The sequence below is a fragment of the Motacilla alba genome, chromosome 15 (assembly GCF_015832195.1).
Source record: "Motacilla alba alba isolate MOTALB_02 chromosome 15, Motacilla_alba_V1.0_pri, whole genome shotgun sequence".
In the NCBI taxonomy this organism is placed as follows: domain Eukaryota; kingdom Metazoa; phylum Chordata; class Aves; order Passeriformes; family Motacillidae; genus Motacilla; species Motacilla alba.
In genome coordinates this window covers 11,902,383-11,917,313 of record NC_052030.1, presented here as the reverse complement: position 1 = coordinate 11,917,313, position 14,931 = coordinate 11,902,383, and the positions used below count along the sequence as shown (strand labels likewise).

Below are 14,931 nucleotides of genomic sequence, written 5' to 3'. Positions count from 1 at the left end.
TGAACATCCCCAGGGATTCTGCTGTAAGGAGGGATGAAAGACCATCCTGGCCATGTAGACCATGAGCACGGGGGGCGTGCTCAGGGCTCCAGCCCCCCTGCAGCTCTGGGGGTTCTGTGCCTGTGGGGCGGCACGCGGGGCTCCGTTCGTGAGCCGCGTTTGTGGGCTGAGCCACGAGCCAGCTCGGGAGCAGATCCTGCAGGGAAATGGCCAAAGCCACCTGGCCTCTCTTGCCCCACTGTCCCTGCATGGGACAGTTGGGTGCATCAGCCCACTAAGTGGAGCAGCCCAGGAGGGAGCAGAACCCTCCTCCACCCGCCCCATCGCCATTCCCCGCCGTGCTGCCGTCGGCCCGGGGTGAGCTTTCCTCCTGCCACGAGCCATTTTTGCAAAGCTCCTAAAAGGGAAGCGCTGGGAACCCGCACCCCCTCCCCAAGCCCCGAGTCCCGTCACAGCGAGCCGGGTGACAGCGGGTGCCTCTCTTTGCAGGAGGAGGGGGGAAGCCAAAGATCGCTGCCAGGCCCAACAGCCGCAAGGCCAAGTCGCCGGCGCCGGGTCTGTCCTCGGGCGAGCGGCCACCCTCGGTGTCCTCGGTGCACTCGGAGGGCGACTGCAACCGCAGGACCCCCCTCACCAACCGCGTCTGGGAGGACAGGCCGTCGTCCGCAGGTAGGGCAGGAGGGGACGGGTCCCCAGAGCGGCACTGCCACCCCGGCAGAGCTCTGGGGAGGCTGCAGGGAGCGGGGACCCGGCCACCCCCGGTGCTGACTCTGCTCCCTCCTCCCTGCAGGCTCGACGCCGTTCCCCTACAACCCGCTGACCATGCGGCTCCCCAGCGGGGTGGTGACGGCAGCGCCCAGCGCCCCGCTGCCGCAGGGCACCCCCGGCAGCCAGCACCACGCCTGGGACGAGGAGCCCAAGCCCCTGCTCTGCTCCCAGTACGAAACCCTTTCGGACAGTGAATGAGAGGAGCCAGGGCAGGGAGACGGCGACCAAACCCGGGGCACGGGGAGCGAGCGGGACACCCGGGGCGAGCGCCCACCACCCCGGCCCCGCCGGCTCTCATGAGCGAAGATGCAGGAGCAGAGCTGTTTCATTTTTCCCTTTTCCTTTTTTTTTTTTTTTTTAATCCCTTCCCTCCCAGCCAGCCAAATTGGTGGGGGATGATGGTTTTGGTTTGTTTTGGTTTTTTTTTCTTTTTTTTTTTTTTTTTTAATTTTGTTTGGGTTATTTTTTTCTCTTTCTCAACATCTGGAAATTTCTGCATCCTCTTCGGTCTGATAAAGAAAAGAAAAAAGCCTTAACGAGACAAAACCCAAGGAACCCATCTTCGATCTTGGCAGCCGTGCTGGGTGGTGACCCCCGTGCTCCAGAGGGACCGCGAGCGGCCGTGTGTCCGTCCCGGGGCCGCGGGGACGCTCTGCCAGCCCCGTCCCACGAGGGCTGCGGGATGTTCTGCGGAGCTGGCGGCGGGCGGTGGGATGCTCCCCCGCACCCGGCCGTGGGGATGTGCCTCAGAATCGCAAAACCTTGAGCGGGTTAAAGAAAAGATGTAAAAACAAAACAAAAAAAAACGGTTGAGCAGTGAAACAGGACTGAACGCCCCGGGTCGGTTCCCTGGCTGATCCGAGGGCTGGGTGCCCGGCGTTCCCGTGCCACGAGACGTATCGGCCCCACGACGACACGCTTGGAATGTGGCTGGGAGGAGCGGGCAGGGGAGGGGGTGAAGAGCTGTTTCTTAAAAAGAAAAAAACCCACAAAAAATCCTGGTCCCTTGGATGGAAGCAATGCCGGGTGACTCGGAGCGGGCAGGGCCGTCCCGGGCTGGCTCACGCGCTGCCCGCCCAGGGGCTCGGTTGCTTTAAGTGCATTGTTTTCTGAATGGTGAGAAAAGGCAATTGTAAATTGTATTGGTCTACAGGGTATATTTTTGATACCTTCAGTGAATTATGTCAATATTTTACGCAAGGAAGGACTTGAACAAAACACAGTATTACATGCTGTAAAAGAGGTTCTGTTCTTACATGGAGGCTTTGATGCATTTGTCCATTGTATGGAAGGGTTTTAAAAAAAAAAAGAAGGTAACAGTGATCCATCAAAGTTATCTGGGAGTCAGGAGAATGTATGTACTTAGTTTAAAAAAAAAAACCAAACAAAAATCTTGCCATGGTTGCAGGGCCCCCCGTTACACACACCTTTGCTGGTTGTAGACGTTGATTCTCCAGAGCCCTCCAAGCTGGCCAGGGCAGGGGCAGAGTGGGCAGGAGGCCAGCGTGGCAGGGAGTTCACAGGAAACTTTAAAAAAAAAAAAAAAAAAAAGGAAAAAAAGTTAAAAAAAAGTTTTTATTGTATTTTTGTGATACACACGAATGCTCTACTTTACATTATTTTTTTCATTCCATGATGTTGGCTCATATCTGCAGTTACATGGTTAAAGAACAAAAATATTAGACTTTTTTTCATTCACTTCTGCTTTCTCGCTCTGGGGGGAAAAACAAATGGCAAAAAAAAAAAAAAAAAGAAAAAAAAATAAAATGTATTAAATGCTTTGCATTCTATACGCTAGAGGAGCCCCAGCCCGGCCCAGCCCCGCAGCCTCTGGCAGCCCCGTGGGCTCAGGCACCTTCACCTTCCCCACGGATCTTTCTTTTCCCCCTGCAACGTTCCCAGGTTGATTCTGATTTCAAAGCAAGAGAATGATGGTGTTTGTTGTTTGTTTGGGGTTTGTTTTGGTTTTTTTTTTTCTGTTGGGTTTTATTTTTTTGTTTTGTTTTTTTACAATGTACAGGTTTTTAAATGTTCATCAATGTTTGTGTCTTTTCTGTTGTGCTTTTATTTTTTTTTTTTTTTAAGAAAAAAATCCAAGACAATGCACAAGCGATGTGGAAAGTTTTTGCGTTCCCAGGTTATTGCTGCTGGTGTCTCTGTGGCTCTGAGCTGTACAAACTCACAGAGCTGATGTCTGGGCAAAACGCTATTAAAATGTTGCAGATTCTGCTGGGAAAAAAAAAAAAAGAATTATCCAAATCTGACCCATCTTCAAAGCCGCCTCCTTAGCTGATTCGGAAAAAACAGCGGAAAAAACCCCGACCACAACAAAGAATAAAGTTCCCACTTGGCACAGTAGCAATACTGTGTGCTGCTTGGTGTCTGCAGATGTCCAGGAGGGCGCTGCGAGTGGATGGTGGCTGCAGAGCTGGCAGAGTGGCACCGCAGAGCCTGGCAGTGCCCCAGCGGGGGCTGAGCCGCGGCAGAGGGGCGAGAGGAGGGCACTGCAGCTGCTGCCTTCGGGCTCTCGCCGGTGCTAGGTGGTGCAGCACGCCAGGGATGGAGGTGCTGGGGCGGCATTCGGGTCTCTCACCACGTGGGCACCCCGTGCCAGCCCCGCAGCCAAGTGTGGGGACATCAGGAAGGGCCACGGGCTCCAGCCGGGAGCTGCAGGGCCGCCTTGTCTCCACCCCAGCTGGGCTGGGTTGGGCTGCACTCCCTGTTGGCCGTGGGCAGCACCCAGAGCTGGGGGATGGAGACAAGAGCCCGTCCCACCCTTCAGTGCCACCCCAGAGCCGCGTTTCTCTTCTCCTCTCGCTGCCACTCTGCTCTGTGTGCTGGGTGAGGGGCTGGGGCTGGCCGGGAGCCCAAAGCACAGCAGTACCCGAGGCAGTGCCACGAGCACGGCAGAAGAGTTCCAAGGTATTGGTGAGGGTGTTTCAGCCCTTAGGGGTTTGTGGCTCGGTGCTGCTGGATGGATGGCTGGGTACGTGTCACCCACCTCCTGGGCAAGGCACTGTGTGCAGGAGGGGACAGTGCTGTGGGCTGGCAGGACGTGAAGGTGCTGGGGTGACACTGGTGCCACCGAGATGCTGCAGGGCTCCAGCAGCCTCACCCCCTGCTCAGTGGGGTCCTTTGGCATTGTTCCTGAAGGGGGGAACACGACAGCATTGCTGATGTTCCCAGCGCTGTGCAGGAGCTCAGGCCCTGGCTGTGCCATGTGCCCCCATCCCGCCTGCCCTGGGCTGGGGGAGCAGCCCGGGGATGCAGGAGACTGGCTGAGGCCAGGACAGGTGGGTTTTGCTGCAGTGGGATCCTACTCTTGGGGAGCCCCCCTTGCTGAGAGCTCAGTCCCACGCTTGGCCACAGCACTGCTTGGTTTTGGCACTCTCTGTCCTGCTGTGTCTCCATTGCTGGTTCTCCCCACTCACCCCATCCCCACCCAGCCCCTCCTGGAGCTGCCTGCTGCTGGCAGCAGCGGGGACAGGGATGGAGGGACTCTGAGGAGGGCACCAGAACAGCAGCAGCTCCCACTGGGGTCCTCTGAGCCCCCGTGCTGTGGTGCAGCAGCAGAGCATCCTCCTGCTGCAGGTTAATTAATTTGTGTCTCATAATGAGCTGGCAGTGTGTGTGGGCAGGAGGCCCCGAGCGGCTTGGTGAGGATCCCCCCAGGACCTGGAGGCTGCAGAGGGATGGCCCCACTTCACCTGCTCAGATGTGGACCCAGGGGAGCGTGGCTTTGGGAAAGGAGGAGCTGCTGCTCCTGCAGGTTGTGGTGTTTCCCCCTCTGGCCCTCGTTCTTCCCACCAGGGCATCCCCAAGCACCCCAAAATCTCACAGTGGGGTCTGACAGCACCACCTCGTGCTGCTGGCTGTGGTTGTGCTATCCAGGAGAAACTCAACATTTAACTATTCCAAAACCCCGAGTTTAAACTTAACTTTTACCAACTTTGTAACTTGTACAAACGCAAACAAATCACTGGACAATTTGTCTCTTGAACTGTATTGGGATGGGAAAATCTCTTTGTGTTTACCCAGCCTGTGCACAGCTGCTGTGGAGGGACTTGTAACAGCCAGGGCTGCGCAGAGACCACCAGGTGTAAATAATTCCACAGCTTGCTCCAGAGGGGAGGGGGGGTTCTGCTGAAGGTGGGTTTGTCACTGTTACAGCGAGTGAGCACTGCCGTGCTGGTTACACAATAAACAAGCAAACAAACCAACCCAACCCAACCCCAAACTTCTTTGGCAGCAGCAAACGGCTCCTGCTGCGGGTGTGTGCGAGCCTGGGCAGGATGAGCTGCTCACGGGTGAGGGGAGGGAGGTGAAGGGACCCCTGTGCTGGCACTGATGGGGTGTCCGAGGTGAAATGGGCTGAGGGGACCAAGGGGTGATGGCAGCCGGTGTTTCTCCAAGTCTGGGGGCACAGTGAGCAGCCCTAGATCCCTGTCTCATTCACCCAGGGCTGTAAGAAATTTCGGGGGAGGCTAATGAGTGACTGCCTAGTTAAGAAGTGAAACTTAATTTAGAAGTCCCGGGATCTGTTGGTGGGTCTAAGTTGCTTTACCTCCAACCCCTGTCCCATGAGGGGTGATTACCTTCAGCCAGAGTGCCCAGGTCCTCCTCCCCCAGTGATGCCATAGGCTGGGGAGCCCTTCCCACTGCTGGAGGGTGTGATTGAGGTGGGGAGTGAGGGGTGGGGGTCACTGAGCTGAGGGGGATGGCTCTGCATGAGGACTAATTGATGACTGTGTGGAATTTAGTCCACTGAATGGCTGTTAGGTGGTTTGAGGGCCTTCTGCTGCCTTTCCTGGAGCTCAGAAACGGATTTTGCACCAATGATGTTTTCCTGAGCACAGCAATGAGCATTTCAGCTGGGGTGTATCCCTGCCTTCTGCCAGCACTGCTTTGTCTGCCCAAGGGATATCCAAAAGGTTTCATTGTCCATGCTGCTGAGATCCACCCTGGATCATCTGGATCGCTGAGACACCCTCTGAAACCCCTCCAGGAATGTACCCACACTGACCAAATCTGCCTCCTCCTGTCTCCATGTGCTCCTCCAGCAACCAGCTGCCATGGTGATGCACTGGGCTGATACTGCTGGCTCTTAAAAATCAGCCTGAAGATCTCTTGAGACCAGAGATTTTGTTGAAAAACCTTCATGGAAAGGCTTTTGCCACTCTGGAGGCAATTAGAGTAAGTTAATAACCAGTACAATCAGGAGCTGGGCTGTTCAGCCTCTCACATCAGGGTTTAAATGCTGACAAGGGCTGACAGCCATCTCCCTGGTCAATAATTCACATTGATGCTGAAGAAAGAGAAGGTGGGAAAACTCTCAATTCAAGGCCAACACTTAGAATGTAATGATGGAAAACTTTAGGTCTACTTGCAAAGCTCTTGCATAAAGAGATGAAAATTAAATGGGACAAAAGCAGATGGCTTTGAAAACCAGCAATAAAAATATGCCAGCAATCCACACTCACTTGTATTTTAAGTGGCAGACAGGAGTTTTTGAGGAGAAAGGGAAGAGAAAAGATGCCCCTGGTACCTTTGCCCTTTGGGAAGGTGCAGGAGCATTGTGACCTGGTGACGAGTCAGTGTTTAGTCAGGATTAGAGAAATTTTTTTTTAAAGAATTAAAACAAGAAAATGTTTGTGGTTTTGGTTTGGTTTTTTTTTTTTTTTTTAGGTAGGCCAGGCTGAGTGACAAGAGCAGGGAGAACAGGGCACGAGGTGGAGGCTGTCCTTGTGCACCCCAGGACACTGCACTGGGCACCAGTACCGTCCCACAGGAGCCCTGTGGGTGATGAGGGGGATTGGGATGGGGTACCCAGCCAGGAGCTGGGCAAGCTTTGTTTTTTAAAAGGGTACAGATCACACCAGAATACCAGACCTCTGTGCTGGCAGCACCCAGCCCTGTGTCCTCCCACCATGGTGGCCCACAGCCCTCACACCCCGGCCCCGGCTGAGCCTTTGGCCAGAGGCTGTTCCTGGGCTCTGGAGAGCAGGAAGCATTTCATACCCTCCTGACAACTGCAATCCAAACAGCCGTACATCAGTTCTTGTGACTGGCCATGAATTAAATATGCTCTGTGATAATGATGCAGAGGGCTAAAGAGCTGCTCTTGGCAGGAGATGAGACAGGGTAGGCTGGCAAGTAACTTGGAAGGAAAATAGAGCAGCTTTTGGTGGAATGCCTGGCTCTTATCAGCCCTGGGACCCTGAAGGGTGCTGGGCAGAGGGAGAGGTGTCCAGGCTGGCTGAGCTCTGCCTGGCCTCTGTGCCATCTGGGGAGAATTGGGGTCATAAGAGACTTGGGAATGAGTGTCACTATGTGCATGTGTGAGGAACAGCTGAATTAATTGTCAGGTTTATTTATCCTCTCATTTTTTGGCCTCCTGCAATTACCAAAAAGGATTTGTCAGGACTCCAGGCAGTGGAGTGGTAATAAATCACTGGCCACGGACAGGAGGTTGGAGCAGGTGTGTCTGGAGTGATCTGAGGTTGGTGTTGGCGTTACTGAAGGGCAAGTGCTCAGAGGGGCAGGGAGCCTGCAGCACGAGCAAATAAACCAACAAAGCAACCTGCCAGCTTTGCAAAAATACCCCTGAAATGAAAACCATGGACACACAGTTCTCCAGCTGGGGAGAAATCCCCTAGCAGGGATGCAGGGGGGCTGGGGAGGTGAAGCCTGGGCAGCTCCAGTGCATGGCACATTGCCAGGCCCTGCAGGGCTGCAGGTCACTTCCCCTGGTGGCACCAGAGTGAACAAAGCCACCTTGTGAAATCCACAGCATCTGCCTGCATGCCCTGAACTGGGAATCTGCTGAAGCAGAGCTGAAAGGTGAAATCCTTGTGCTGCAAGCACAGCGCTTCCTGGCTCCTGCTTCCCAGTACGGGAGGGAGTCTGGATCCCACCGAGGAGGGACCGTGCTCATCTCAGCTGCACACACAGCTGGCAGGTGAGGCTTTCCTCCTGCTGGCCCTGTTAAAGGAGAGCAGGCAGAAAGGGCTGCCCGTGGTGCTCGGGAGGCCAGCCCAGAGGTCAGCTTCAGCATGGAGGGGAGTGCGTCAGTCACACACTGCTCCGAGCCCCTGGGCTCCGACAGGCTGCTGTGTTTCCCTGTTTGGAAATAATCCCACTGTCCCTCTGTAACGCAGGGAACCTGACGAAGCACAGGGTGTTGCAGGGGTGGTAAGCTCCATCTGGAGAGCTGTCTGCTTTGAAGTCGGATGCTGTTTTAAACTCTGCAGGGTACTTTTGCTTAAGAAAAGCAGCAGTTGTCAGTACAGACTGATCTTGGTCCAGAAATTTTTGCTGCTCCCCAACTTCTTTTCATATTTATTAGTCATTTGCAATCTCTTTGATGACTAAATGCATGTTCAGCTTGGAGAAAACTGTTGCAGTATTTGCTGAGGTAAGTCAGGGCAGGGGAAATGCTGGCCACACTGGCCATACTAATGATGGTGCATCTAGATTAGTCATTATTAATTGCCATGGCAGCCCCAGTGCTCCTGAGCAGATGCTGAAGAAATTCATGGAGCCAGCAGGAGCCCTGGGGAGGTTGTTCTGAGATCTCACCTACAGGCAGTTGTTCCATAAGGCTGCAGGGCAGTATTTGTGGAAAACGTTGTGCCCATGGGACAGGGGCAGTGCCAGGAGCTTCTGGGGGTTCCTCTCCCGTCTCCAATGGCACAGGAAGAAGGGAAGGTTTCATGAAGAGCAATAACTGAGCAGCACCATCCAGGAGGCTGCTGCTGAAGACACTCCATCCTAATTCAACATGTTCCTCCAACTGCTCTGCGCAGCTGTCAGCAGGTGTGGCCTGATGGGCCCCAAATCAGCTCCAGTGAGACAGCGATTCTGAAGAGGTTTGGACTCCACTGACTCAGGTGTTTGTTTGCAAAAGTCCAGACTTCAGCAGTGAAATCCTGATCCAGCTCTGCCCAAGGCCCAGGAGTATTTTCTGCTGCTGTTTTGTCCTGAGCCCTTTCCAGAAAGTGAAGCAGCTGCCAGAGGTCAGACACGAGGAACCTGGTTGGTGTGTGCCTGAAGGTGGGTGCCAGGTTTGGATCTGCATTCCAGTTGGACCAAAGCAGAGCTTTCCTCCATGGGGATGTTAATCCTGGGCCTTGGCTTAGAGCCATCTCCAGCTTTCGTGTTTTTGGAACTGAAAAAGAGCACCATTCTGTTCAAGGGAAGAACAAGTCCTTATACCCCAGCAAGAAGTCACAACTGGCTCCTGGAGTTAGTCACAACTAACTCCACCCCAGTGGACTCATTTTTAAGCTACCAGTCTCCATGGGCTGCCAGAACATCCTGCTTCCCTTCAGGCCAGCCAGAGCCCCTGAGCTGGAGCTGCCTCCTCCATTCACTGGTGAAGGAGAAACCAAATAGCAGAGGTTGCTCTTGGGTTTCTTTGAGGGGGAGGGCAGCTTTTTTATTAGGTTCAGATGTTGCTGTCTGCCCCAGGCCATGCTGGGAAGTAAAGCAGAGTGTGTTAATGTTGGCTGGAAGAGCCTCTGTGGAAACAGGCTCCAATGAAGCAGGTTCCTCCTGCGCCCATTTCCTGGGGGAATAAGGGAGATGGGCCAGCATGGGAGGCACAGGCATGGGCAAGGAGTCACCCCTTGCTGAGCTTCCCTTACTCTCGGAAATCTCCCAGCAGTGAGTGTGGCTTTAGCCAGCCACCCACGTCTCCAGGCTCTCGGGTACCTGCTGTCCCCTGGCCAGTGGCACCCACAGGGAGAGCTGGTCCCAGTGCTGAGCTGATGGGTTCCTTCTGGATCAGTTCCCTGTTGGGAGATGTGGAGGTGGAGGACTCTCTGTGAAGGGCAAGGCTGTTCTCCAGATGTTATTTTTCACCATTAGGCAGTGTTTAAACACACTGTGATTTCCCTCCCTGCTTCTTTCGGAGTGCACACAGAGGAGAGACCCTTGGAGGAGTGAAGTGAGGGGCAGGGGGAGGGCAAGGGAAACCTTCCCAAAAGTGCTGAGCGGAGCTGCCTGCTGGCAGAGCTGGGCTCCAGAGGGTCCCTGCCAAGCCTGGGGGCCTTGGGAACACGTGGCTCATTACCAGAGTGCCTCAGCCATGGCTGGGCTCACACACGGGGCTGGTGCTGCCAGAACAAGTCCCAGGGGACTCAGAAAAGAGAGCCTGCAGAGTTCAGGGCAGAGCTCTGCTTAGCAAAGCACCCTGAGCCTCAAAGGCTGCTCCTCCATTCCCTGCTCCACTCCACCTTCAGTCCACTTGGAAAGCAGGCTCACACTAGAGCTGGAAGGATGCTCAGCTCCTCTCCCAGGCACTGAGGGACCTGCGTGGCTCTGGGTGCTCTCTCCTCTGGGTCAGTGTGTATCTCAGGGTAAAGCTGGTGCTCAACCACCCCAAAATGCCTCATTCGCAGCTGGACTTGAAGTTAAAACCCCAGCTCTGCCCATCCAGAGCCATCCTCCTCGGCCACAACAGGCCCATAACACGATGTGCATCGTGGCCTCTCCGAGCCGTGCTCGTCAGCAGATAAAATAAATATCCTGGAAGTGCAGGCGCTAAAAAAGAATCGCTGTCGGAAGCACAGCAAAACCCATCTGTGAGTGGAAGAGGTCAAAAAAGAATACAAAGGCTTTTATTTCCTGGAGGCATTTGTCAGCAAGACAAATGTGGGTTTTTTAAAATTTGCTGCCATTTCCTAGCTGGCCGCCCACGCGAGCGCCAAATGGACTTTCACTCACACAAAGCCGAGTGTTGGCTTGTGTCCTTTGTAATCCAATGCTCAGGAATCAGGAGAGGAGTCGGCTGGATCCCTGTTTGTTATCAGTAAGTGGGGCATATTTAAAGGATATGGGCAGATTTCAACACTACATCTATAACTGGTTTATTGCTGGTGTGCTCCTCTCTTGCCCTTATTATTTATGTTGAAAATGATAAATGAGGGATTGATGATTCTGGCTGGTTCATGAATAATCAGGTTATTTCACTGCAAAGCCCCAGGGGAAGGTAATGTTTCTACAATCCTCCATCAAAGAGAATGCAGTTTGCACGCGTGTGTGCGTCTGTTGCTCATTCCTCCACTGCTTTGTGTGGGTTTTGGCACGGGTCTGCATCCTCCCTCTGCGAGTGTGCCTATGCCCAGGCACTGCCATGCTGCATCCCAGTCCAAAATGTTTCCCAGTCTACACAGTCCCTTGGCTTGACCCTTTCCCAGTCCCTTGGCCATCAACAGCAGCCACACTCAGGGTGTTTGGAGCAGTTTGCTCTCCAGAGAAGGAGTGATGGGCATTTCAGTGTCCTGGGCTGGGAGGGTGCAACCAGGAGCCCTGGGGAGGTGCATGGAGAGCCCCAACCACTGCAGTCAACTTGGAAGGAGCCCTTTTGTATTTCAAGGAGCTGCAAATAGCTGCTGGTCTCAGGATTTGCTTGTGAGACAGGAAGAACCTTGGGGAGATGATCTGAATGTTTACGTGTATAGAAATGTCTAATCACCAGGCTCAGAACAGGCTCAGGAAGGGAATCTGGAGGTGGTTAGCTGGAGAGGAGGATATTTTTATGCTAGAAATGTGCTGTCCGCCTGTTTGTAGGGTAGGAAGGATACGATGAGAATCAAAGGCTTGGCAGGATGAGCATTTTCATCCTCGTAGATGTGAACTCCCCATCTGCCATGGACTCCAAGGCGTGGAACTGTTTAGATCAAATATCATTATTAGAAGCAGAAAATAGAGCCCATAAAACTCCCTCCTTTACACCCCAAAAAAAGCAATTCCAGGACCCTTTATCCTACTTGAGAACAAGCCATTCCTGCATTAATTTCCCTGCTGTGGCTGGGCTTGTTGCCAGGAGAAGGAGACTCAGTGCTTTGGCAGAAGATGCACGGCCCTGGGGCAGGTCCTTGCTCCTCTGCAGTGTCACCACACCAGGGGATTTGGAAGCAGAGCTGGGGCTGGGCAGTGTGGTGGCCAAGCCACATTCCTGCCAGGCTGTGGAGTATTTGCAGGGGCTGCATCTGCAGTGGGAATTGCTCCGGCAAGCAAAGGGATGGAAACCAGAGCTGGATCCACATCCCATGGCTGGGCAGACACTGCTGAGGGCAGCTGGCAGAGCCAGCCCTGGAAGTCACCATCCTGCCATCATGCCAAGCATCCAGAGGCCCCGTGCAGCCACCCTGGGGGCTCAGCTGCTGAGGCCAAGGTGCCCCCTGGGGCACTGAACCTGCCCCACAGGACACGAGGAGGTTGAAGAGCTGCATCTGAAGCATCCCAGGTGGATTCAGTCATCCTGGAATGGTTTCTGGGGGAGATAGCTGTGAAGCTACAGGGTCAGCTCAGGGGACAGAGATGTATCTGATGTGACAGTCTTCCATTCCAGCCTCCCCACAGAGCTGGATTAAGTGACAGTTCAGTGTCCTGTGCCAGAGGAGACAGTTCCTATAGGTGGTCACCACTCCAGGCATGCTTCTGGTGATTCCTTCACATTGCAAGAGATTCCTGACATTTTTGAGGACAATGTAACCTCCAGCTGCTTGGCATTGCCCAGAACTTCCAAAGACACTCCTGCAGGTCCAGGCTGTGACGTTGCCATCTGCTGATGGAGAGCAAAGACCCAGCCTAAGGTCTTGCACATGGTATTTGAACTGATGGCTTGGCAGCAGGGGGACGTTTTTACTGCTCCAGGATCAGGTAAGGGTCTTTCTCTAGCAAATCTTTCCATTGTTTGTTAACTGTAAATAGCTGTGGAATGAAATGTGATGAAGGTATCTATTGTTTCCTTACAGCTCTGCTTTGTTGAGTGGAATAGGGATCCCAGCCATGTGCAGTTTTATTATTATTTAATTTGTAGCTGCCCATAATCAGCAAATTCTTTTAGGTGAGGTTTTTGGCATTTTATATTCAGCATTCTTGCTGTCTGTAAAACCAGCCTAAACCTTTCCTTCTGTTCCTAAAGGCATCTAGTTTAAATTCAAAGTCCATCCATTATAACTTCAGCACCTTGTAATCCCTCAGAGATATGTGCAATTACTCTCTGAAATATCCCAGGAGCAAAACTAATACCAAGCATCATCTGCTTAAATTTACAACATCCAGCTAGCACAGTAAAAGCCACTAGCTTAGGGGTTAGCTCATCTGAGCACACTTGCCAAAACACATATCCTGCATCTAATACTGCTTTTGCTGCTGAGGATTTAGCTGCCACCTCAGGAATCTTCATTGGACAGCATTCACATTTTATGGTTTTATTTAAATAGCAGGAGTGGATGCACATGTCCTTCATCTGGCATTTGGGTGTCAGCCAGTGAACTCACCCAGCCTGCACAACCCCTGCCTTCTCCAAGTTGTTGTGTTTCCTCAGGTTCTTAGCCATGAGCTTGTCTCCCATCCTTCATCCTAGGAGCAGTTCAGCCATAATTTCTGTCAAAAGGCTTGGGATGAGGACACAGGCACTTAGGCTGCAGCTGAAGAAAGCTTCTTGCATAACATAGCTTTGCTTCTCCTTTCCATTCCTTAGAGTTTTACAGCCCTTTTCATCCAAGCCTATTGACTTCATCCCTATAAATCCAATGATTTTTCCATAAGGATTAGTGTCAGATTCTCCCTGCAGACATCTCGGGTCTTGGAAGACAAAGGAGTGCTCTGCTAAGGGCTGGCTGGTGAGCCTGAGGCATTTACAGCCATGGCTTTAAAATGCACTTCATGGCCAGGCAGGGTTTCAGCCCCGGTGCAGCTCATCCACCACTGGGATTTGGGAAGCCAGGACATAGGGGGGATCCCAATAGTGCACTAGAATGTGGATATCTGATACTAAATAAGCACTGTGTGGGTTCTTCCTGCCCCTGACAGCCATGGTAAAGCTGGGAGAGGAACTGTCCAGATCCAACACTAAGGCTTCATAGCTGGGTAGAACAAGATGAAGCTGAAGAGGGAAATTTAGAGTGAAGAAATAGTCAAACTGACAACCAGGGAAATCCTGAAAGGTAAAACTGCCTCTGAGAGTTCCTCCTCAGCTTTTCAGCTTTTCCTGGGCACACAGAGCAGGGTTTGCACATCGCAGCACTGACTGTGCCACAGCCACCCATCCACGGGAGCGGGGCTGAAATCCACAGGTAGGGATGGACACGCCAGAAAGAGGAAAAGGGCATTAGGCACCGAGGGATATGTAAGAGGAAGGAAACTCTGCATACATCAGCATGAGGGTTTGAGCATTTTATTACGATATATAAATTTTGTCTTCTTAAATTACTCTCTATGAGTTGAACAGAAAGGGATTATGGTGGAGGAAGGAATATACAAAAATAAAAGGATATTGTGAGCTACTGCATCACCACATATACAACAGTAAAGTACTTTACAAGCACTTAGAGAATCAGACTTACAAAAATAAAAATATGACACATCCTTATGCATTTCCAGCACTTATAAGTTCTCTTCTTCCTTCTCTAACCTTCAGACACCTTTCAATCCCATCCTCAGGTCACAATTCCCATGATAGGATACTTTGCTCATTCTGATGGCCATTACAGTATCTGAAAAAGAATTAGTGCCTCCCAAGACTTATAAAATCCACTGGTTATAGAGCTTTAGGGGAGATGTTTAGAACAGATCAATTTGTGAGTGATCAGGTGATCCTCGGGGAGCAGACTTTATCTGGCAATAAAAATCTGAATATCCCACAAGAAGATCCATCATCCCCTGTAAAGCATTCCCCCATCTCCACAGAGGCACAGCTCTGTGCCTGTTTGATTGATGCACACAGAAAGCACCTCGTGAGCCTGGGGAATGCTGATGCTCACAGACTTCAGCAGGACTGAGTGACTGTGACAGAGGATGGATCTGATTTTGTTTCAGCTCTAAAAAAGGCAAAGATGCCTTTTCCTACAGGAAAGGAGGCAGGTTAAAACCACAATGGCTAAATATCCTAGATCACAGTGTTCACACACAGAACCATTCACCTCTACGCCAGACTCACACAGTCTTTAGTCTTCAGTTTGCTCTACAAAGTCTTTTTTGCTCATTAGCCCTCTGGTGACCTTTCCCATTTTTTTTTAAGACACACTCAACATAAATAGTAAACAGCATTCACTTCTCTGACCAGCAGCTCACTCAAACACTGCTCTCAACACCCAAACACCATTTCAACAGTCCCAGAAAGCGTGCACCCAGGGTGCAAATCTGTCTGTA

General features: G+C 52.2%; 1 protein-coding gene across 17 annotated transcripts in view; it reads left to right on the top strand.

Moving 5' to 3' along the window:
• Positions 1 to 3,130, top strand: part of NCOR2 (nuclear receptor corepressor 2) — a 229,912-nt gene extending 226,782 nt beyond the window's left edge. For 16 of the 17 annotated variants that reach the window (XM_038152377.1, XM_038152376.1, XM_038152375.1 and 13 more), the window contains 2 exons: positions 490 to 669; positions 791 to 3,130. In XM_038152377.1, the coding sequence (XP_038008305.1) occupies positions 490 to 669; positions 791 to 966 (356 nt within the window). In that variant the 3' untranslated portion in view covers positions 967 to 3,130. The remainder of the gene's footprint in view (positions 1 to 489; positions 670 to 790) is intronic. The other variant, XM_038152378.1, reaches the window with a different exon arrangement.
• The last annotated feature ends 11,801 nt before the right edge of the window (positions 3,131 to 14,931 follow it).